Genomic DNA, 23,390 nt, shown 5'->3' on the forward strand with positions numbered 1-23,390 from the left:
AAGTATTAAATTAATATACTTTCTAGTACACTACAAGTACATGGTCCATAGTATACTTAGTATACTAAATGAACTTCAAGTATACTACTTTTTTGCTAAGGGTAGTTTTACTTCATACAGTGCAATAACTATATTTCATATTCCTGCAATAGTTTTACATTTCATACTGTGCAAATATATATTTTTATTTTCTACAATATCTATTCATAATTTACTACATCATACCTTAATTAGAGTCACTATTTACATTCTTCTTCTGTTGTTTTTCTTTTTAGTTGTGTGCACTTTAAGGTGAAGCCAAATACATCTTGTTGTACACTTGTATAACGACAATAAAAACATTCTGGTTCCCATGCTTATAGTACAGTATTTCCTTATGGTCAGACTTAAATGTAATACACATGTTCATTTGAACGCCTTCTCAAGATGTGAGCATGTTCTGGTCTGTTTCGTCTTCTATTTTCAGGCTGTGATTGATGTGTCCTGTCTGAGGTTTTTTTTTTTAGAATCTGATATGTTTGATACGTTTCGCATCCACGTGTCAGATGAATTACTGATCTGTCCACCTCAGACACAGTTGGGATAAGCTAATAGGTGTGTTTATTACCTCCTGTCATTCATTCAAACAGTTCGAGACAAATGATATATATCTGCCCGTGATGTCAGGAACGTGTCGGGGTGAGAAGGTCTGCAATGGTGCACCATAGTGAAAAACATGCCTGTTTATGCACAAGAAAGTGAGAACAAAACAGAAATCCTTGGATTCAAAAACCGTCTACGGTGATTCCACTGTAGTTTAAATTGAGTTGCAACTTGCACTGCCGTTGCCAAATGAACTGTGTAACTATCCTTTTACACTGTAGGAGCAGAATCATCACATCCAGCCCAGGGAAGGTAAATGACACCAAACAATCCGTGAGAGGAGGGTAATTAGAGCTTGTTGGGCTTATTCTGAGCATGCCGAAGGCCCTTTCCTCAAAGCCTGACCAGCAGCATGTATGGAGACTCTACAGTGGCTGTGTGTGGGATGGTGCCAGCCAAAGCACTGTGGGTAATATTGCAACCAGGGGAACTGGTGTAGGCTGTTTGCGGCCTTAGGCTGGACTCATCAGAGCCATGTGAGTGCACAGGAGAGAAACGTGACACTAAAAGAACATCATAAAAAGATCATAAAGAGGAGGTCAATTTTTTCACCTTGTTGGTTCAAGACGTACGTATAGCTTAAAGCTGTAAAAACAGACACTGCCTCTTCTGTAAAAGCCTCACATTTTCAGAAGAATTGTTTTTTGCATCAGAATCAAATACTTTATTAATCATCCCAGGGGCGAAATAAAGTTAAAGTTACACAAGAACAATAAGATACATAAAATAATCAAAATGTAAACATAAAACAAAAAGAAAAAAATAATTGTGTATAAATATACAGTTATGCACAAGTACAATTGTTTTTCACCCTTATAACATATTAATAATGCATTTAACGTGTCTTCAAATTAAAAGTGTTCTTTTAAGTTCATCTTTTCCTATTTCTGAGAAAATAAATGTTTGTAACTTGCTCTGAAGCTTTTTCCCACTTGGTGGCGCTAAAGTGTTGCTATTACTAGAGTGTGTTTCAATTAAATAGAGACTACAAATGGTCTATCAACCTAACAAACTGTACCTACAAAAATAAGGTACAGTTTTGTAGTTTTTGGGGGGTTTTTTGCGTGGGGTGGGAGGGTGGGAGGGTGGTTAACATCCAAAAGTAGAAAAAAAATACAACGGTACCATATGTTACTTTTACACAAATTAAAATGACCTGAATTTCACATTCAGAAAGGAGCTAAACATCTTGTAGCACTTAGCTAATGGCATTAGCATGCAAATTTGCTCACTGCCCCTTTAAATCGCCATGGCGATATTCATCCCTAGAGTGGTACAATGATAATCGATATGCTGGTGCAAAATATTGACTGTTTTTTGTCCTTGTCTGCATTTTCCATTTAAGTGCATTCTTCTTTTTTTGTCTTGCAAAACATAAATTAATGAACTAGTTTGTCTGACTTTTAAAAGGTAATAAACTTTGTCTTTATGTACTTTTTGTTCAGTGTGCGTCAAAGTTTGTGAGACTGACTTTTTTTTCCCTCAATATTGCGATTGTGTTTCAACGTGATTATTTTCCCAAGGGCCTTCAATGAGCACGAGCAATAAATCAATCTGTTTCATCATAAACAATTTCAGATTTATTTCAACTTTAAATAAATGTCAAATATACATTTTTTTTTTTTTTCTTTTTCCTTGTCTGCACATGCTGTCAAAGGTCAACACCACAGGAAGTGCAATCATTATGAGACAGCAATGCATATTTTGTTATTGAAATAAAATACATTGATTTATTTTATTGCTTAATTGTGACCATCACCAGCCCTCCCTAAGGAAGGGTAAGAAATCTTTTATCATAGGGAGGATATAAAAAGGGAGAGCAGTGTTACACCTAAGTGGAGGGGGAGGGGGAAGGGGAGAGGAAAGGGAGCAGGGAGGAGAGACTCAAGGCAGGAAATAGAAAAGGTGGGGAAGAATAGACTCTTCTTCGTATACCAGCATATGTGCAAAAAAAAAAAAAAAAAAAAAAAACCGCTACTGCAAGCCCAGGAACTGCCCTGGGCCCGCAGATGCAGCCAGGTCAGCAGAAAGAGCGGAGGCCAGGGAACCCCAGGCAACCCCCCCGCGGCCGAGCAACCCCCCAGATGCCCCCAAGATCCCAGGCCGAGAGGCAGCCACCGCCCCCCACACACAAATATACATTTTAAATCACAGATTACAACGATAAAGCGAACAAATCTGTGGCTTCACTTCAACATATCTAACTGACTTCACGTTTCATGAAACATGTAAACATGTGGACTGCACTTCTTTAACGCTTAACAGGACAGTACAAGACAGGACAAGAAAGAATACATATAAATAAAAAATTGCAGCCTTTGCGATTAGAAAAACGCATTTTATGATATAGCAATAATATCGCAAATGTAATTAATCGTTCAGCCTAAGACTGTAAATCTCAGTATAGAAAACTGAGAAATTCATCACCATTATGGTGTTTTTCTATCATTGTTAAGACAGATATTAAAATGTATCATGATGTGATTTTCTTGCAATAAATAGGTTCTTGTAGAACCGCTTCATTTTTCATCGTACCGGTATCGTGGCCAATGTGATGGTAGTAAAGCTGGACAAAGCTATAGGTGAAGACTTTGGGGAGGATTTCACCTCAAGTGTGAGGAAGTGTTGAAAACGGCTGACGGTGACCTCTGACCTGTGCGAACACACTCACGCACGCCTACAGTATGAAGTAGGAACAGGCTGAGACAGCTGCTTCAAACCGACACGAGCTGTTGGTTTGAAGTGTTTATGGAGGAGCAGCGTTTGAGTGCTCGCTGACAGAGAGCTCATTTACACACACACACACACACACACACAGGGCCAGATAAGCGCAGATCTGTTTCAGCAGCTAATCTTAAATGTGATGAGGTTTCCAGTGGTCTGAGGCGATGCAATCTACATGAATGTCTTTATTTGGGAATCATATCGTGCCCCCAGAAACGCTCAGGGCTCACATATGAGAAGATCAGTGCTCAGCATTTCCTTCATCGAGTAGATCTCAGTATATCTGTCACATGGGCATGTTAGTGAAGATAAATTAGTGATTTTTTCCCCCCTCCTGTTTCTATGTCACGGTGTGTTAGTTTGCCCCTCCGACTATTCATTCACCCTCCTCCCCTCGGATACATCAGGGAGTCCCTTACTCCTCCCTCTTCGACCCATGATCCACGTCCTCACGCGCTCCTGCCTCAGCACAGTCCCTGCCAGGCTGGTATCCCCCTCTGCTCCTGCACAGACCTTAACACATCAAAGTCAAAAATGCTTTGACTCAGGATTGGCTTCTTATTTTTAAACCGAAGAGAGTGAACGCCATGAAGCCATGCATGGCCGCAACGCACAAAGACAAGAGAGTCTGGATACATATATTTCCTGCTTTGGTCATTTTAGAGTACATTAAATCTATATTATCACCATTAGATCCAACCAGAGTTTAGATTTTAGTGTTCCTGAGGACGGTGCCAAACCGATTACTGAAAAAAGAACTACTGCGTGTAATGAAATACTGTACTGCTAGACCAGGTGGTTCCCAAAATCCAGAGTGAAGAGGAAACTAAGCAGACTTATTAGAGCCTGTACACATTGTACTGTGTGTTGCTTCTGTTTGTTGTGTGGCGTTTTGTACATACCATTCATAAATACATGTGTACACATTTTTATTCAAGTATATGCATTGCATCCCAGCCTGTTTATAATAATCTTTAAATATGTACCGGTATATACTATACAATCATCTCAGTAATCTCAAGTCCATTACAAACATGCATAGTTCAAGCTGTATATTCAACCAGTATCTTCTGTACATAATGTAAATCTTGCACTTGCTATTTACGTACTATTTACCTGTACGTTTACTGGTTTGTTTACCTTGTACTTTTTCTCACTTTGGTTTTTTTCTTCTATTTTTGCTACAAAGTAGGAAAACGAGACACAAATCAGATTGATAACAAAAGGCCGCGTGATAAGGTTTAAAAAAAAAAAAACAATCTGAAGACGTTAAGTTAAAACCACCCGTCGTTAACTCCACAGTGATCTACGTGGCTAAACCGACATATGCAAAGATATGAATTAATGCGACTCCTCGTAAGTCGGTTGGTCTCAAAGTACGACCAGGAGGAGACAAGAAACAGCCCACAAAGTGAAGACCAGCAGGTTGCAAATGTGGGTGGAGCTTTGAAGTGTGTGTCAGTGAGGGTAGCCTTAGTTGAATTTGAGAGTGTAGCTGGCATGCCCACTTCACAGCTGGTCTGATAGAAATAGTGCAGGAAGTAACTGAGCTCAGGGACAAGGAGGAGCAGTCACTTCCCTCTGGGTCTGGATGAACGAGGAGTGTCTGTCTGTCTGTCCGTTTGTCTGTCTGTGTAGAAGTCAGACATGTCAGACAGTAAACAGGGGACTTAAAGATTTAGTTTAGTATTAAGCAGGGCATTCACTCTAATCTGAGCATGTATCTCAGCTGTAGCTCAGCCAGGAGGACTGGTGTTGTTGTGCAAAGATGTCTACTGTAATCACTGACATATTTTTATAGACTTTCCAAAAAAAATCAGGATTCAGTCTAATGTCAGAAAAGATAAATTCTCAGATTGATCACAACATGAGCATCTACACTCAGAGGTCAGAAGACAAAGCCAATGAGTGGCCACACAGTATATATGGAGGGATTTCACGGCGCATCATCAACCCGGAAGTCGCCATTTTGGAGATAAGCAGCAGGTTTACAAACAAGCAAATCCCGAATTTTGAGAGGAAATGGTGAACTATTGCCGTGTTTTTGGCTGTACTAATCGGTCAGACCGTGAAAATCATGTGGCGTTTTATAGACGGCCTAAAGTTATAACAAATCAGGGAAGAACAATATCTGCATTTTATAGTCAGTAGTTCTACATCAAGAGAGCAGCGACATGAGACTAGCTCACCGTTGTTGCACCAGTTGTTATTGGTGTATAGGCAAACACCGCCGCCCTCATCTCATGTCTTGCATTTAAATCCAGCTTCAGGTAGTCCAGTTTGTTCTCCAGGGAGCGGACATTAGAACTCAGGATGGAAGGAAGCGACGTTCTTTGAGGATTAGCTTCGGTCATACAGCTTACGTCTCGTCTACTGGCGTACACCGCTGATATGAGGCTCCGCTGCTTCCTCGGCCGCTGGATGGAGCCGGCGTAGCAATCTGAGGCTCGAGGTCCAGAGTAGTCTCATCTAACGGACTATAACTGCTTGATTTACCTAAATCTAAGATTACCTGCTGGTCGTGTACTATTTTAGAGTAAGTAAGCTGCAGGTTCACTGTGAAATTATTAGAACTGATTGAGTTATCGTTAGTAACCGTTGCTAACGTGAGACTCCTCCACACTTCTATAAGATTTAAGGTCTTCCGCTCTATACGGGCTTGGTAAAATCCAGGTAGTTGACGATATCAGGATACATAATAGACGGAAGACTCTCCGGGTCGTCATTGATCCAAGACAAGGAAGCCAACTCGTATGGATCTGCACCACCAATAACAGTATATTTTCCAAATATCTGTGGACCAAGTCCTTTCCTGTATGCCTTTGCTTCTATAACGCATTTTGAGAAGTTTTCTGCGATCTATCCATCGCAGAGTACACCTCCCTGCGCCTCCAACATGTAGTGTCAACATCCACTTACCTCCAACATGGCTCCAACAAACTATGTTATCTTTCACTGAATCTTTTTTTTTTTTTTATCTTGTCTGCACATGCTGTCAAAGGTCAACACCACAGGAAGTGCAATCATTATGAGACAGCAATGCATATTTTGTTATTGCAATAAAATACATTGATTTATTTTATTGCTTAATTGTGACCATCACCAGCCCTCCCTAAGGAAGGGTAAGAAATCTTTTATTATAGGGAGGATATAAAAAGGGAGAGCAGTGTTACACCTAAGTGGAAGGGGAGGTGGAAGGGGAGGGGAAAGGGAGCAGGGAGGAGAGACTCAAGACAGGAAATAGAAAAGGTGGGGAAGAATAGAAGAATAGCATATGTGCAAAAAAAAAAAAAAAAAAAAAAAGAAAAAAATCTTTCACTGAATCTTTATTACTTCTTCTGTGCAGAATATAAACTTATATGAGTCATCTAGGATTGGCTTTCTGAGACCATTAGGATAAGATGGTGTTGAAGGAGAAAACCTATGGGACCTAAAATGCACCAGTGTCCAGCTCTATTCTTGGAGGGTTCTCCTACTCTATGTTTTAGATACCTTCCTGCTTCACTGCATGTTTTTTTCATTTTGTCACTTACCCTTGCTGATGTCATACTCACCTGCGCTGACATATCCAGAGAAATACCCAGAGAATGACTGCCTTTAAGAACATCCAAAAGGAGAAGCTTTGAAGGTCAAAAAGCACGTTTGTCTTTAATGGATCGAGACAACACAGCTGAGCAAAAACAAGTCAAGGCTAAAGGTGTTTGATTAGTTTTTAGTCGATGTTATGGAGAAGCTTCACTGCAATGATTCCTTAGCTGCTGCCTGTCACGTAAACAAAACCAACAAACTCCCCTTAAGTTGCTACTGTTTTGGAACCAACACCCCATTACCATTGATCTCTCTCTCTCTCTCTCGTTATGTCTTTCTTTCCCTTTTCGTCCCATCCCCCTCTTCCTCTTCTTATGCACCCCTACATCATGGAGGAAGTCTGGTCTTCCTGAAAACAAGCCCCACAGAATTGAATCGGACAAGGCTATGGAGGAGGAGGAGGGGGGTAGCTACACTAGGCGGGTGGGCAGAGGATGTTTTTGTCATTTCTCTGCTCCGCTGGATATTGCAGGACTTACTTTGGTCCATCCTGAGGAAGCTGAGCTCACGTCACGCTGGTCAGTTCTTGGAGTGATGCATGCTGGGACATACGCCTGGATTGACGCACCAACAGTCAAGACACATCAGGCTCTCACACAAACGGGCTCCATAAAATCCCATGTGGATAAACCCTTTGTTTTAATTAACTATAATAGAGAAACTGTGTCCACCGGATAGAAACGAGGCAGCATTCATGATGCATTTTGTTCCAAGTTCACATCTTCACAGTCAAAGCCCCTGCAAAAGAGAGGCTGGTGATGGTCTATCATACTGGGTTTAGTGGAGTCTTTATTACTGCTGCCCCACAGGAAGAAGGCTCTTGGTGTGTAGGAGTTTCCATGTTTGCATTGAGTTTCCTTGGTGTGCTTTGATTTCCTCCTCCAGTCCATAAAAGACTGCATCTCATCTTTGTGTCTCAAAACGTCTAGAAGTGGTGTGGAAAAGATGAGGCGATTGATGCCCTTGTTTTGTTCATTTTGATTAATTTTGAAAAGTATCACGTATAGAGAAATGTTACTTGTGGAAAAAATACGAATTATTTTGTAGCCTGATGGTAATGAAGACTATAGGAAATGATTTCCTCTTCCTCATCCCTAATAGCAAGCCAGAGGGACTTTTTGTTACAACCCTTCTTGTACCAGTATTTGCCATGATTGTTTTTAAAGGTTATTGTAGAAAAATGTGGATTTAAATGAAAAAAACTAAAAACATGTTCAGTGTGTATGTGGAGAAGGTGAAGACAAGGCATACATTCAATACTAGACCAGATTTATATTTTCAGTTGGTGTATGTTATTTATAGATATCATTTTTAAATAGGTCAGAAATTGACAACTGTCATCACATCAGTGTGGGGCCACAAAATGTCAGCATTTAGAATAATGACCAATCCAAGCAATAATACCAAGGGTTTTGTGTATTTGGAAACATTATTGTTATAATGTTTTCTTTAGATTGTGTATTTTTGTTGTTTTGTAATTATTTGTTTTTTTTTTTGTTTTTCTATATTTTTTGTTGTTGTCACTTTGTGTATTTTTGTTTTGAAGTTGTACGTTACAAGTCATGTCTACGTATTTTTGCAGTCATTTGTATATTTTTCTGTCATTTTGTTTATTTTTCCAGTCATATTTTGTGTTCGTTAAAGCCCGTTTCCGTATTTTTGTTGTCATTTTGTGTCTTGTTCTGTAATTTATTATGTCGAATCATTTTCCTTTACTGTTGGGGTGGGGGGGGGGGGGGGTGCACACAAAATGAGGCATGTGGCCCTGAGGGCTCCAGTCTGTCAATGTCTGATCTAGGCAATACTCCATCTGCGCGGATAGCTCGCAGTAAGTTCCTGAACGTAAACCACGTCCGTCTGAATGAGGCCTTTCTGTCTCGCTGCCAAGGGACACGAGATTGTTTAGTGTCCCGACACAAGTGTAAATTATGCACCACATTATTAAGTGTAACTCTGTACGATTGTTATCTCTGGCATGTTGATCATCTACTGTTTCATTTAAGAGCAGAGCTAAGTACAGCAGCTCAGAGTGAAGACAGTTTCATGGAGCAGGGCCTGAAAATGACAGAGGCCATAATAACAGGATGTTTACAGCCTGTGGACACACTGCCAGGGACCATCACTAAAGACAGAAATATGAGCATAGAGGAACTGCAGGTCAGCCATGTCTGTGATTGCTGTTTTTGTTGACCGTCTGCTCAAAGTCTGTTTGGTATAGAAACCAGACTATAACATAAGACACAGCTGTGTTACACAGACTCCCAAACATAATAGACAGAAACACACTCACTGGTGGATGGTGGAGTGGTCAGCTGCAGGTGACAGCAGACAGAAGGACACTGGTGGTTGGTGACACTGTGCTCTTTGTGCAATCATCAGTGGTTACATATTGCACCAGCCTGCAGCATCATTCGCACCAACATGGCCATCACCGACTTCTTAGCAGCTTCAGACATCACTTCTGCTATCAATGCTTGTAAAGGTGAGCGCATTACCCCGCTGTTTACTCATTATGTTTTCATAAAACACACAACTTTGAGATGCAAAGTCGGAATCGGAAGTTGTGCTGTTGAATATTTTGTTTTTTCTTTGCAGCAAAAGATTCCTTTAGACCAAAGATGTTTTTCAAAATCGTGGGTTTATCTAAAAAAACTCCAGCAGAGATCGAGAGGGTCTTCCAGATTCTGGACCAGGATAAAAGTGGCTTCATAGAGCAGGACGAGCTGCAGTTGAGTAGCTATGAAATAGATTGAATTTAAGGGTACACATAAAATGACGCCACATGTGCTTAACATTTGTCTTTTTATTGTTTTCCTTGCTTGTTTCTTTTCCTTAGACTGTTCTTGCAGAACTTCTCCAAAGGAGCACGGCCCCTGACCGCAGCTGAGACCAGAGCTTTCCTGTTGGAGGGGGACTCAGACGGGGACGGGAAAATCGGCTGGGAAGGTAAGCAGGTTCAGATTAGGAGTATTCAGTCGGTACAGTATATTTGTTTCGGTGTGCTATGTTAGCTAACAGAAGAAACCATTCTGAAAACACAGCAGTTATTTGCGCACTGTGGTGAGAATAACACTCTTAAAGCTACTTAATGTATTGCACAGTCCATTTATGGTTTATATTTTGCTAGAGAAAGATGTAACAGACAAAAAAAATGATGATTTTGAGAATGATCTTGAATTTTGAGCTGATTTTTTTTTTTTGTTCGGACACAAACTAGTGCTTCGTTACTAAATCTAAGTGCACCAAATGACACTATTGAAGTTAATGTTTTAAAATTCTTTGTTTAATACAAAAAGCACTTTAATTTTAATTTTATTTGATTTTATATTTTTAGTAGGTATAAGTAAGTGATGAAACAAAGATTTAATGTATTATTTAATGGGGAAAATAAAACTTGAGTGAAGTACTGATATACGTAGATTCTGCTGTTTAATATCAGACTCCTTGTGATTTTCAGAGTTTTCAGCGCTGGTCACGTCTGCATAAGATACATCGACCTCCAATGACTGGGCATCTTTCTCTTTGATTCCACAGTAAATAATTTGAACCCATCAAGGGATTTATTGTGTGTAAAATCATAATGTGTGTTTGAATATTAACCAGATTAATAAAGAATTAAAGGACAAACAATACACTGCATTCCTGCCTTTCTTTACAAGAAAATTCATAATCAGCAAATAAATATTGAGGCATTGTTTTTCTTATTTTTTTTTATTTTTTTTTCCTAAGGAAGTTTTCCAACAGACAAGCAGAAGCTTTGCTCCTGTTTTATAGTTTTATAGTAAGAGCGAGCTCTTTGGGGCGCCCAGTCAGTCCAATGAGGAACTCCCAGCTCTAATGTGCCAAATAAATGTTTTCACAATAAGGGTTTAAGTCACCAACTGTGTTCAACATCAACGTCCTGACAAAGTGTTACATTTTCCAATATTTCACTGTAAACAAAATTATAAAGAACTGAAATTGCAAAAATCTTTCGGATTTAACAGATCTTTCAACATTTGGATGTGAGAAATTCACATGATGAGGATTAAATAGAACAGACAAGATACATCTAGATACTTACAACTAATTAGCACATGTGCTAACACATTTAAAAACAATACATCTGGGTTGTACCCATTGTAATTGTGATGTTTGCATTAAATAAACAAAAAAAGTAAATTAAATTAAAAACATGCTTAAAGGTTTTGCTTTGTCACATCTATTGGTGTGATCTGATGGTGTCACAGAAGTCTTATTTTGGAGAAAAACCAGATCAAATCTAATGAATAAATGTAGGGTAATAAGTTTTTGTTTTTGTTTTGTTTTTCACATTTTAGGGCTTTTTTGTGTTATTTTATATTTTCAATTTATGTTTGCAAAACTTCCACAATTATCATTATGGTCGTTGTTTTTTTGGTTTTTTTTTTCATTTAAATACATTCTAACTTTAAAAACCTATAACCTAAAATTATAAATTTGGTTTCTAATTAAATTGTATTTATGTACTACTGAAAAAAAAGAAAAAGTAAAGGTTGGCTCAAGCCATTATTGTAAAAATGCTCTAATTTTGTTTTAAACTGAAAGGTCTTGAAACCACATTTTAAATGGAAAACTTTCAAGGCAGTGGCTATCCGTACAGTTGCCGTATCAATACCGATATTCTATCCGTACGCAGAGCCCCTATTGGGCCAATTTAGGTCACGTGATGGGTCAGTCATTGGCCAGTTTAGGTTGCGTGACTAAGACCCTAACTCTAACCCTAATCTTAAAAACTGTTGTGATATTGGGTTATAACCTAAGTCTAAACTTAATCCTAACCCTAACTCTAAGACGCTACATACTTGTATTTCGGTAACCGTACCAATAGCACCGGGGGTTGTCCGTACGGCAACCATACAAATTCAACTTTCAATGATAGCTGTTTGTTCTATCGTACATCAAACAGGCTACATTTAGACAGGCTTTCCTGGCACGTTGGTCTTAGCGCCTAGCCGCTAGAAATGAACTTTGATGTGAAAACCAGATGAGCGGTGCTCTAGCAGGACAGAGTTAAATGAGAGGCACCTGATCCGAGGCTCTGGGACTGGAGGACTGCTTGTCTCTGGGGCTCAAGCGTACAGAAAAACCAAAAAATGATGTGTTAGTGGGACTGCATTTTTATTAAAAAATCTAAATATGAGACAGATTTACCTACACGTTTTAGTCCAGATGGAAAATCTCTGCCTGGCTTTGCAGGGTCAACAAAAAAGGATGAAAAGGGAGAACTTATGGACTCCCACATAAAATATGGTTCTAATTATTTATACAAATGTTAAATAATGATATTACCTTTACATAGCTTTCACGTGAAGTTGAAAAAGAAGAAAATGTATGTATAGCTACATACATGACTTTCTGCAGCTTCCACAGCTTGTCTGGGACAATTGTAATGAGTTTTTGCACTGAATTTCAGCTTTGATTTTCTAACATCCTCTCAATCGTGCCATCTTGTGTGTAATATCTACACAACCGCTAACCCGTATTTATTTAATTGCTTTGATAGTGTAATCTCTCTATGATTATGTAACCCTGCAGTGAGTTCCAAAATGATAATGATAATGTCCAAGACGATAATACAGACGATATTAACTTTCAGTGGTTCCAAAAATAGAGTCACAAATGGTTTCATCACCATAAGAAGAAATGGCCTGAATATGTGTAAGGGGTCCAAAAATAAGACCTGGCACACGGTACCAAGCAGCGTGTCAGTAAATGATGCTGCTGTACGCCTGCAACGAAGACCTTCAATTACTCCACGTGGTTCATCAATAAGTTCACGTGTGGCGGACACCAGGGACGCGTGAAGATGAAAATTAAACATTAAAACCGCTGTCATTAAATTATGAATTCCTTTAAGAGGAACATGCACTTCTTGCACTAATAAATATCCCTGATTGATGTTTCCCTCATTGGTTGAATAAGCTAAATTCTAGCCCAGAGCTAACGCAATATACAGGCACTGAAACATATGTTCTCATCAAGTCTGCATTTGCTGTAAAATGGAAAACTGTGTTGTACCTCCAGGAACATACGCACATGCTACGTTCCACCAAAATGAATCATAACGTTTGGACTTAAATACACATAACAATGCTAACCAAAAGTGTATTTTAGGACTGTCTTTATTAAAGCAGCTGTGTAGACTGAAATCCAAAGAGCAAACATCATAATAAATTTCAGCTTTCAGAGACTTTAAGATGAAAAAACCTTCCCGATGTCACAACCACTCTGGAATATCATTAAAAAGAAAAAATAAGACAAGTTTCTACAAGACAAAGTAAGATTTTACCTCTCAACTCTTCAGTACTCAGACAGTTCACCAGGCTCCAGAGTAAGTTTCACCCAAATCAGCAGCGTATATTATTAGCCTAATGCAATATCAAGCACTTTTGCATAGGCCTACACTTAGGCTACCATTTAAGCATCTTCATTTATGTGCATATAAATAGAACCGCTCTGTCCATTGGACACATTTTTTTGACTGACTGCTTTGACTGCGTTGCACACAGTGTCCATTACATGGTCTATGCATCATATTTCGTACAAGTGAAGGTATATAAGCCGTGGAGAGTTGCTCAGGGCTTCACTGCAGTCAGTAGATTCATCTGAGCGAATCCTCTCTATCCTTAGAGATCTAACCTCACGGTGAGTGTCACCTAGGAGCTGCAGAACTGTAGACAAGCCTGCTTCTTCACAGGGTTTCCACTTCACGCCATGGGATCTAAGCAAAGCAACTGGGCCTCACTGGTGCAGATTCAAGCTTTGGATGAACAGAAGAACCAAAGGGAAAACAAAATCTGCAAAAGGAGATGTGCTCTTTAGCCTTGGAGGGCTTGGTTTCCTGAAAATTTGGACTACTTTTTCTTATCATTTGTGCTGTGGAATACAGAGCGGGCAAATCTGAAAAACACATTGCATGGCGTTATGAACTTTGTTGTCTTAGAACCACAGCGAAAATGTGCTTAATCTTTTTTTAATCTTGCTGCAGCTGAACTGGTGAATTGATGATTTGTCCTCTGTTCTCATCCCTTAGTTAAAATGGCATTCGCCGGAATCCTGAATGATGCTGACATCACTGCAGCCCTTGCAGCCTGCCAAGGTAAAACCAGGCATTATGCTGTCACAGCTTGCTGCACTTAGGAAATCTTTGATGGTAGCTTTACAATGCTAGTTATGAGATCTGCTTTGGTTGAAAGATTTCTGTCGTTTTGGTGTTTAGCTGAAAATGGCTAAAAGCACTTGAGTGAAGTCACAGCCATGCAGAGGTGAATTTAACACTTCTCTGGAACTTCTTCGCCATAAGTTGCATCTGAAAACATAACCAAGATAGATGCAAGGGAAAGGCTTTCATAATAATGTGGTCACAAACTGCTATATGTCTTTGATTTCTAACTTACACAAAAATGCCTCTGCTTGATCCAAGATTGCCAAAATGGCGTCATACTGTTAATCTCATGTCTGACGCGATTCCTTCTCCATCTCCTCACAGCCGCCGACAGTTTCAAGTACAAGGAATTCTTCGCAAAGGTCGGTCTGGCTGGAAAGTCCGCCGATGATGTCAAGAAAGCCTTCGCAGTCATTGATCAGGACAAGAGTGGCTTCATTGAGGAGGATGAGCTGAAGTAAGAACCTTTAGTTTGGATTTGCCCAACAGATTCTTCACATAAAGTTCAGAGATTCATCTTTACTTGGACACAACATTTAAAATGATGTCAGATGATCAACTTATTTGTCAAGATCGACAGTAACCGAATACCCGCTTCTTCTGTGACTCATATACTAAAGAAAAAATAAGGAGAATTGTCTCAATTTATCACAACTACACAGTGGAACTAGAAAATCTTCACTTTAAAAATCACATCTTGTTGAGACTCAGAGGTTTTCTCTCTTTGTCGTCTTCAGGCTGTTCCTGCAGAACTTCTCTGCTAGTGCCAGAGCTCTCACCGATGCCGAGACTCAGGCATTTCTCAAGGCCGGTGACACCGATGGTGACGGCAAGATTGGAGTTGATGGTGAGGACCACTTCTTTTACCATAAGGAACAATGCAGAATCCACTTTTGATTTAGGAGTAGGCTGACACTTGTTTCTTTCTTCCTCCATCTGCAGAGTTCTCTGTCTTGGTCAAGAGTTAAATGAACAAACTGACCAACTGACTTCATTGCCTCAACGGAACAACTTGAGCCACCACATGCTCTCCCTCTACTTTTTGACTCTCTCTCACTTCATCCCATCAGACGACTTTTATACACTTGACCTCTCACCCTGACAACTTTTTTCTCTCTCTTTCTGAACATGCTCTCCTTAATGCGGCCCACTACTAATGTACCTGACAACGTGTTTGGCATGGTTGACTTGTATCTTTTTTCTCTCTCTCTCTCTCTCTCTCTCTCACTTCTGTCATCATTTTACTATGTGAGTTTTGCTTACTGTGAGATCTATGATGATGCACTTTCATGGGAAACGGGCGGACGATGAGAAACACATAAAGGAACTTTTTCAGTAACACGAGTCCGACTCTTGTCTTCAATAATCACACTTTTATCTCATGCATGAGATTTTATGCTCTGATGATGGAAAAACTAGTTCAGGCATTGGATTTTTCATCATAATCCAAACTATTTCACCTCCTGGTCATAGTAATCCAGCTCTTACAATATTTGGTGACCTTTTAATTCCTGTCAGTGGGTCAGCAGCACATTCAATGTGGTTACACAAGCAAATCAATTTCACTTTTCAGTGCTTTTAAACAATATCCCATATATGAGTTTAAACAGATTATCCTGAATCCCATAGTTTTTTTTTCCTAAACAATTTGGATGAGAGGAGACATTTGATGGTTTTGCTCTCTAACACTGTGGTCTGGAACCACTTTGGATGCATGGCCAGTCAGAATAGGAATGAGAATTTAAATTTTTAAGATTGTTATGAGATTGTTCCCCTAGTACGGAGACTCCACTGGACCTCTGAAGGTGTTAACGTATCCCACACAAAGCATTTATTAGTTTAGGTCATCAAATTTATGTGAGCTGAGCTTTTGTTATTCCATAGAAAAGTAAGATAATGAGAGGATGTACAACAGTATTGACATTGGAAGAAGTCATCAGCTGACTTCAATATTACTCTAGTGTGTTCCGCAAACCATTTTAAGGATACTTCTCATTGGTTTTGACTTTACTAAATAATGGTGCACATTTCTCAGATGTCGTCAGTATTATTGTCTCTACCTGCCAGTGATAGTAATATTATGAATGCATGTGCATGCCTCCAACCATTGCAGCTAATACAAACAGCAGCCACATGGTGGGGTTAAGTGTTAGGAAGAGGATACAGAACAGCAAAAGGGGATTTTCATGAAATACTATGGATACACATCAAATTTCAAGACAGTTTTAAATGTAATTTATTTTTCTGTTTAATCTTTTTCCTTGTTTCTATTTCTGTTGATGTTGTTTCTGTATATTTTACAAATGATTAAAGTATCAGATTGTTAGCCTACAGCAGGTTATTTGTTCTGAGTGTTTCGTCTCTGTATAACTTAAATGTCCCTTTATTTGGTTGTATTAACAACAATTCTTTTTTGGAAAAAAATTGTCGAATTTTGAGTGTGCAAAGAAAAGCCTGATACATAATGAGATGTATTCCCCTGGTCCTTGTTACCTGTCTAATGCCATTAGCACTGACTGGATTCACCTGAGACGCTGCTGTGTCAGGAAGTACATGATGACAACCCCCTCATCAAGAAAGGCTGTGTTGCCATGGTGACCATGGTGGCACTTTGGCCAATAGGAGCCCTGCCTCTTCCACCCCTTGTTGCTGTAATATTATAAAAATATTTTTAAAGCTTACTTTCAGATGAGCCACTTCACATCAGCAATAATTCAAGACGTTGAGGCAACATTGATAGTCAAGCCTATCTGCATTGTTTGGTTTCTTTTGATGTAGTTTACAAGTTTAGTTATACCAGCAACACATTATTAATAAACCTGCATGTCTTATATCAGCTCTGTTTTTGTCAAAATATATATTTTTTTAATTTCAGAATTTAAATAGTTACACGTTACATCCCACAAGTATTCAACCCATGAATTACATGACTTTGTATTGGTTTTTTTTGTTACAGTTTGATAAATATTTAGTGCTGTTATGGTTATTCAGTTTATTGGTGTTTCTTGTTGTTTATTCTCAGTTTGGTTTTGTGTTGTTAGGTGATTCCACAGAGTATTGGCTGCTTTGCACCACATGGCTCAGTTGTCATTGGAGTCCCATTTGTTGTGATTTCAAATCCCAGCGGGATCCGACATTATCCAGTTGGATTTGACTTCTGTGGTTCTTGTGTTTTAGTTCCTTAGGTAAACTCTATACTCCTGATTACCTTCCCTCTGATAATCCAGGTGTTTGCTCACTGTGTGTCCGACAGATTATTCAAACAACCTTTCCAGTGTCTTATGAGCATCTCCATGTTTTTTTTTTTTTGTTAAACTACTGCATTAGTTGTATGTTTTTTGTTTTTGGTTAAGAAAATAAAATTTGCAACTTTTTTAAAAAAAAAAAATACATTTTTGATAAAATGGTAGAAGAAATATGGACGAAATATGGACGTGTTGCTTCCATTTTTCAACCAAATGTTCAACTGTGGACAAGAAAAACTCTTGTCCACAGTTAGTGGACTAGAGTTTTGATTCACAAGTAATCTGACAAACACATACTATGTGAGCATACTGGCCTGCTCCTGCTTTTACTGAGTGATCAAATTAAAGGAAGGACATAGTAAATACGAGAGCCTGGATGTGCACAGGACACAGGACAGAGTTTTAAAAGGCTTCAAGGAGGATTCACACAGTGAAGGTTATTAGACAGGTGAGCAACCAAAGACGGGGGCGGTCAGAGAATCTGATCCTCGGGCCAGGTTGGAAACTCAAGCATCCAACTGCAAGTTCAGCCCAGATTATAAAAGCCAGGACCAGATGACAGCAGTCACCACAATAGCCTTTTCTGCTGCTGCTGCTGCTGCTGCTGCTGCTGCTGCTGCTGCTGCAGACCACCTGCACAGAGAGGACACCGAGCTGACAGAGGTATGTGCTAATCCATGTTTGTTCGTGTTTTTGTAAAAAACAAATGTATTTAGATTAGTGCATTAAAAAAAATACACTTAAACTCTATATTCTAATAATTTACTTGTTATTTAGAATCTGTAGAAACAAGATTCCCTTGTTGTTGTTGTTGTTTTTTTTGTTGGTTTGTTTCCTTTTTTCTTTTTTTTACTTAAGTGCAATTGAAGTAAATTATGAAAAGCATGATGTAATAATTATAATGTATAAGCAGTATTTCTAGAAATCTTGGTAAACGGATAAAATGGTTTCAAACTTGTGTGAATCTTGCATCATTGCTAATGTCTCCAAGAGTGTTGCTTCAAATACTCTTCAACGAGACAAATTTGACTTTACAAGCTTAAAACTATATTCACGTTAGCAGTCACTGAAAAGCTCTTACAGTAATAAGGTTAGAAATCTAGTTTTAATTTTTAGGGAGGGCCATTTAATGTTTTACCTTTATTTTTTGACTTCTGTCAATTTGTATGTGTCTTTTTTGTGTAGAAAGGGAATGTATCAGCTTTGATTAATTTAAATTTCACCACAATAATGTCAATTAACGAAACATTTCATCTTGGGGGAAAGACTTCTAGATATAGAGCCTTTTTGTGTTTCATTCTTTGGTTGTTTTTCAATTATGTCTGATAATTAAAAAACAGTTCTTTGCGCTCTCCTCCCCACAGTTATAGCTTAGAAACACTCCCACAGTGCCAGTTATACTGAAGAGCCCACCCAAACCAATTAAGCACTTCAAGGGAGGTAAATTGTCCCAGTGATTGTGTAACAGTTGGGCTGCTGGGGAAATCCCATCAGGAGTGAACCAGGACAAAACACAATAATGATTATATTAAAAAAATTCACAGCAAGGGTGTTTGTCTTAGAAATGCTCATAACTCCTAAATTAATTAAATAAGATGCAGTGAGTGTATAAGTGATCAACTGAGGCATAACATCGATAATAGGGGTGTCCCGATCCGAATATTGGTCCGATATCAGCCTGAAAATTAATATTGAATTCAAATTTCCGATTTATTTTTTTTTTAATTTAATTTTAGAATACTGTAGATATTACGTTGAAGATTAAAATGTATGTAACCAATGGTTAATAATAAATGCATTCGTTTTTCTCATCCCTACTGTTGCTGACTATTGTTCTCTGTTTGAGTAACTTCACTTGATCAAACCTTTTCTAACATTCCACACTATAAAATAAGTAAAATAAATAAAAACAAAAAAAAGTAATAAAAGAATGTGATTCATGCTGATATCGTATCGGATCATTACGGATATCGGCCGATACACAAGGCTGCAATATCTGTATCATATCGGAAATAAAAAAAAAAGTAGTATCACATAACATGGCAAATACCACTAATCTCAATTAAAACAACATACTTTTCACTTTGTATTAGATAGATGAACATATTTTTAGAAAATGTGTCATTGTTTGCAATATTTGCATACATGCCACTCGTGCAGGTTTCCCTTACTTCCTACCTCTGATAACACAGTTATTCTGGGTAAGATAAATACAATTACATCCACTGACAAAGATTAAAAGATAAAGTTCAAAGTTGAATCTAATAATGTGTGACGATGAGGCTGAGGGAGAATTTGCCTTGTGGATATATGGTCTATTTCTATGTGCTAGACCATTGTTGTTGTTCCCTGCAGGATCAACATGTCGCTCACCTCCATCCTTTCAGCCGAGGCCATAGAAAATGCTGTGAAAGACTGTCAAGGTACACAATGCTACACTATTGTCATTTATTTAAATCTGCACTTCAAGATGATATTAAAAGATTTAACTCGCTGAACTAGTTGTGATCAAATGTGCAATAATCCTAATTCGTCATGATAAATCCACCTTTTTTTTTAATCATCTGTGGTATCTGAACTCCTTCTTCTGACCTTGTGTTGGTTCCACCTTTGTTTCTGATTATTGATTTATTGCATGTGTCTCTGCAGCTCCGGAGTCGTTCTGCTATAAGAAGTTCTTCCAGCTGTGTGGCCTGTCCTCAAAGACGCCCCAGGAGATCAAAGATGTCTTCAGCATTATTGATGTGGACAACAGTGGCTACATTGAGGAATCTGAGTTGAAGTGTGTAAAATCACAATGTTCTAGTAATGACAAGGTCATATAGTGCTGCTGATTAGCTATCACTGACAAACACTGAACGTGACTCATCAGACAATACGAAAAACCACAAATCATTTACACTCTTTCATAATAAGATTTAGTTTTCCCATATTTGTCTTATTTATCAAGTAATTGAAGCTAATTAATGCTGTGTAACAAATGATGATACATCACTCATGATTGATGAAAAAGAGATTTAGCGTTTTAAATTACAAAAATAGTACCGGTATTTTAATACAAGGATTATACCACGGAACCTTTAAACTGTGCACAATATTAATCTCCAGTAGGAGATTATTATATTTACTAAGTGTGTGTGTGTGTGTGTTTAGGTTTTTCCTGCAGCGGTTTCTCCCTGAAGCTCGTTTACTGACTGAAGCCGAAGCAAAGAGTTTTATCTCAGCAGCAGATCATGACAGTGACGGCAGAATTGGAGCAGAGGGTCAGTATCGAATCCCACAGATGTCTTTCTTCAGTTTTGGTCAAAATTGATCGATCATGTTTTTATAATATTCAAAAGTTATTATTTACTAGTTATGTTTCAAGTAAATAAAAGGCTTTTTTGGACAAATTTTCTCTGAGAGATTCCATTGGACTGGAAGAAAAACAGAGTTTCGATGTTTTAATTTACTAAGTATATGATAAAATATATTTGAATTAGGGGTGTTGAAAAAAAAATCGATTCGGCATTATATCACGCTATTACGTCGTGCAATTCTCTGATTTATTTATTTATTTATTTTTGCCTTTATTTAACCAGGAAAGTCTTTTCCACTGCTGGAGACATTGTAAATGCACAAAGAAGTGCACTGACTCCTGGACATGTTGACCAGCTTGTGTTTTTTCAATAAAATCTAAACATAAAGTTATAACTTCCTACATGTATTTGTAGTTCTAGGCATATACCTCAGTGCACTAAAGTCAAAGTTGGTTAAAAAGCCACAGGCAGATTGTATGTTGTGTTTTTATTTGAAGTTGATGGCACATGGCACGTTAAAGCCAATGTTTTGAGTGTAAAATATGCCAATAAAATATGTTTCATACATAATGTTTTCATGAAGGTGTACACATTTACAGATTAGTTGTTTCATAAGTCATATATGTGAAAAAAAAAAATCGCAATAATATCGAGATGCATCGTATCGTATTGTATCGTGACCTATGCATCGGGATACAAATCGTATCGCCAGATGTCGAGCAATACACACCCCTAATTTGTATATTTAAATAAGATATGAGCAAACTGGTTGGTGGACAACTACGTATAAAGGCACTTTAAAGCTGTAATACTATGGGTTTCAGATCTGGTTAGGGTTACATTTCATTTGAACCTTTATCTTATCTGGAGAAAAACACAAAGAGGCTGCAACACTCTATAATATCAATATGATTAGCAAGTTTAGAAGTTGGATGAATTTGCATAACATTCACATTCTCTGGTGTTTTGCTTTCATTATTTTTTTTTGCTTTTTTTCATGCCTATAAATTGAGATTATATTCATTTGGTCATTTTGGATCAGACTAATGAGAGATAATAAAAGACTAAATGTCTTTACATGACTTGCTCAGAGATAGAAGTTATTATCACTAAATAACTTGAACGGTTAATAACGGTTAATTTTTCTGTGAATTATTGTATTATGTTGTACATACTGTACACTTTTTCATTGTGTGCTTGAAATAAAACTAAAACTATACTAACTATTCAACTTAACTTCAGAAATCTATAATTTAATTCTTCTTTATTCTAGTTGATTGTTATTATTTAATGTTATACTACCTGAGAGAGCACAGGTCACCAAAAGAAATTCCTCGTGTGTATTCATACACCCCTGGCTAATAAAGTTGATTCTGATTCTGATTCTGATTCTGATATTTAAGCTAAGCACCATTATGAGTACTTTGGAACTAAAAGTTTCTGAATAACCTATAAAATATGCATTTAACTGAGTAAAATCAATGATTTGAATCTTGAAATTAAAAAATAAATGCCTTCATTTTATGAATTGGTTTATGTTCATCAAACAAAGGCAGAAAAACTTGTATCCTATGAATTCTTGATTATTTTGACTTGAAAGAAAAACATAAACATTGTGACAATCGGTTGAAAACTCGTTCCATTGCTTACAAAAATAGGTCTGTCAGAAATCTGTTAGATTAAATATTATTAATATTATTATTGTGTGTTAATCTTTTTTTTTTTGCATTACTCCACAGAGGAATACAACCTGGTTCATCATGCTTTTTTTTTTTTCTCCGCAGAGTTTCAGGCGATGGTCCTCTCCTGATTTTTGAACTCTCATTTTCAGGTCTTCAGTCAGTTCTGTGCCTCTGGAGCCTTTTCATCCACGCACTCATTCCTCGGGATTCAAACTGTTTTCTATTCAAAAATATGTTCCTGTTGTCATAAAGAAAACGTACTATCTTTTCTTTTGTTGGTTTTCTGCATCGATCAATGTTTTTACTTATCTGCACATTCCTCTTCTGACAATGAATAAAACATAAAAAAAAAATGAAAAAGCAAATATTTGCTGTGTGTGTACTCACTTTTAGATTGTCAACGGTATGAAACAAAAACAAACATTTAAAGTATCTACTTGTAACAAAATAAGAGCATTGGATGGACGGTTGGAAAAATAATTTAAAAAAATTAAGTGACAACGACATCAGTCCAACATTATTAATAATGGCTATTCCACCATGAATTATATCAGAAAATGAGATAGATTCATCATTGCTTGCTTAGAACAAAAGAGAGATCAGCAGGGGACCATCGTATCACGTATAGCATAAGATTATTATGTGTTTATTGAAATTTTCACTGAGCCACATCAAAAAACTGTTTTGGCTTATTTATTTTCAGAAATCAACATAAGAAACTGCAAAAAAAATCAGTGATAAAGTATCAATATACATGGGAAAAATATTGCAGTATTACAAGTTTTACAAAAGGCTGGTAAAGAAAGCAATCAAACTAGAGAATGTGGATAACATCCCATACAGGTAAAAATCCCATCAGAATAGGAACACATTCAGACGGGATGTGTGACTGAAACCATAAACCATATAATAAGGCTAATACAATGTATAATATAATAATAATAATATACGGCAATTAGCCAGAGGCGGACTTGCAACCACAGGGTCACTGGTTTGAAATTGCTGTGGGCCTTTGAAAATAATC

The 23,390-nt window shown here is 37.8% G+C and overlaps 3 protein-coding genes across 3 annotated transcripts; all 3 read left to right on the forward strand.

Annotated features, from left to right (window-relative positions):
* Positions 1-9,278: 9,278 nt before the first annotated feature.
* Positions 9,279-10,586, forward strand: LOC114481212 (parvalbumin, thymic-like). Its single transcript, XM_028475789.1, has 4 exons — positions 9,279-9,436; positions 9,550-9,682; positions 9,791-9,900; positions 10,412-10,586. Exons 1-4 carry the CDS (start codon positions 9,376-9,378, stop codon positions 10,438-10,440), a joined length of 333 nt encoding a protein of 110 aa, XP_028331590.1. The 5' UTR covers positions 9,279-9,375; the 3' UTR covers positions 10,441-10,586.
* A 2,938-nt stretch (positions 10,587-13,524) lies between these two features.
* On the forward strand, positions 13,525-15,473 carry pvalb3 (parvalbumin 3). Its single transcript, XM_028476044.1, has 5 exons — positions 13,525-13,620; positions 14,009-14,074; positions 14,465-14,597; positions 14,878-14,987; positions 15,083-15,473. The coding sequence occupies exons 2-5, from the start codon at positions 14,014-14,016 to the stop codon at positions 15,106-15,108; spliced, it is 330 nt and encodes a 109-aa protein (XP_028331845.1). The 5' UTR covers positions 13,525-13,620; positions 14,009-14,013; the 3' UTR covers positions 15,109-15,473.
* A 2,361-nt stretch (positions 15,474-17,834) lies between these two features.
* pvalb9 (parvalbumin 9) lies at positions 17,835-22,710 on the forward strand. Its single transcript, XM_028476003.1, has 5 exons — positions 17,835-18,048; positions 19,741-19,808; positions 20,035-20,167; positions 20,539-20,648; positions 22,469-22,710. Exons 2-5 carry the CDS (start codon positions 19,748-19,750, stop codon positions 22,492-22,494), a joined length of 330 nt encoding a protein of 109 aa, XP_028331804.1. The 5' UTR covers positions 17,835-18,048; positions 19,741-19,747; the 3' UTR covers positions 22,495-22,710.
* Positions 22,711-23,390: the final 680 nt, after the last annotated feature.

Source organism: Gouania willdenowi, chromosome 19 (genome assembly GCF_900634775.1).
Source record: "Gouania willdenowi chromosome 19, fGouWil2.1, whole genome shotgun sequence".
Classification (NCBI taxonomy): Eukaryota; Metazoa; Chordata; class Actinopteri; order Blenniiformes; family Gobiesocidae; genus Gouania; species Gouania willdenowi.

What these genes read in the sequence shown, in the direction of transcription:
- pvalb3 (XM_028476044.1), top strand. Translation starts at nt 14,014, where the DNA reads ATGGCATTCGCCGGAATCCTGAATGATGCTGACATCACTGCAGCCCTT. An exon ending in AGCCCTTGCAGCCTGCCAAG is followed by an intron (nt 14,075 to 14,464) that starts GTAAAACCAGGC and finishes ATCTCCTCACAG; the next exon opens with CCGCCGACAGTTTCAAGTAC. An exon ending in ATTGAGGAGGATGAGCTGAA is followed by an intron (nt 14,598 to 14,877) that starts GTAAGAACCTTT and finishes TGTCGTCTTCAG; the next exon opens with GCTGTTCCTGCAGAACTTCT.
- pvalb9 (XM_028476003.1), top strand. Translation starts at nt 19,748, where the DNA reads ATGTCGCTCACCTCCATCCTTTCAGCCGAGGCCATAGAAAATGCTGTG. An exon ending in TGCTGTGAAAGACTGTCAAG is followed by an intron (nt 19,809 to 20,034) that starts GTACACAATGCT and finishes GTGTCTCTGCAG; the next exon opens with CTCCGGAGTCGTTCTGCTAT. An exon ending in ATTGAGGAATCTGAGTTGAA is followed by an intron (nt 20,168 to 20,538) that starts GTGTGTAAAATC and finishes GTGTGTGTTTAG; the next exon opens with GTTTTTCCTGCAGCGGTTTC.
- LOC114481212 (XM_028475789.1), top strand. Translation starts at nt 9,376, where the DNA reads ATGGCCATCACCGACTTCTTAGCAGCTTCAGACATCACTTCTGCTATC. An exon ending in TGCTATCAATGCTTGTAAAG is followed by an intron (nt 9,437 to 9,549) that starts GTGAGCGCATTA and finishes TTTTCTTTGCAG; the next exon opens with CAAAAGATTCCTTTAGACCA. An exon ending in ATAGAGCAGGACGAGCTGCA is followed by an intron (nt 9,683 to 9,790) that starts GTTGAGTAGCTA and finishes TCTTTTCCTTAG; the next exon opens with ACTGTTCTTGCAGAACTTCT.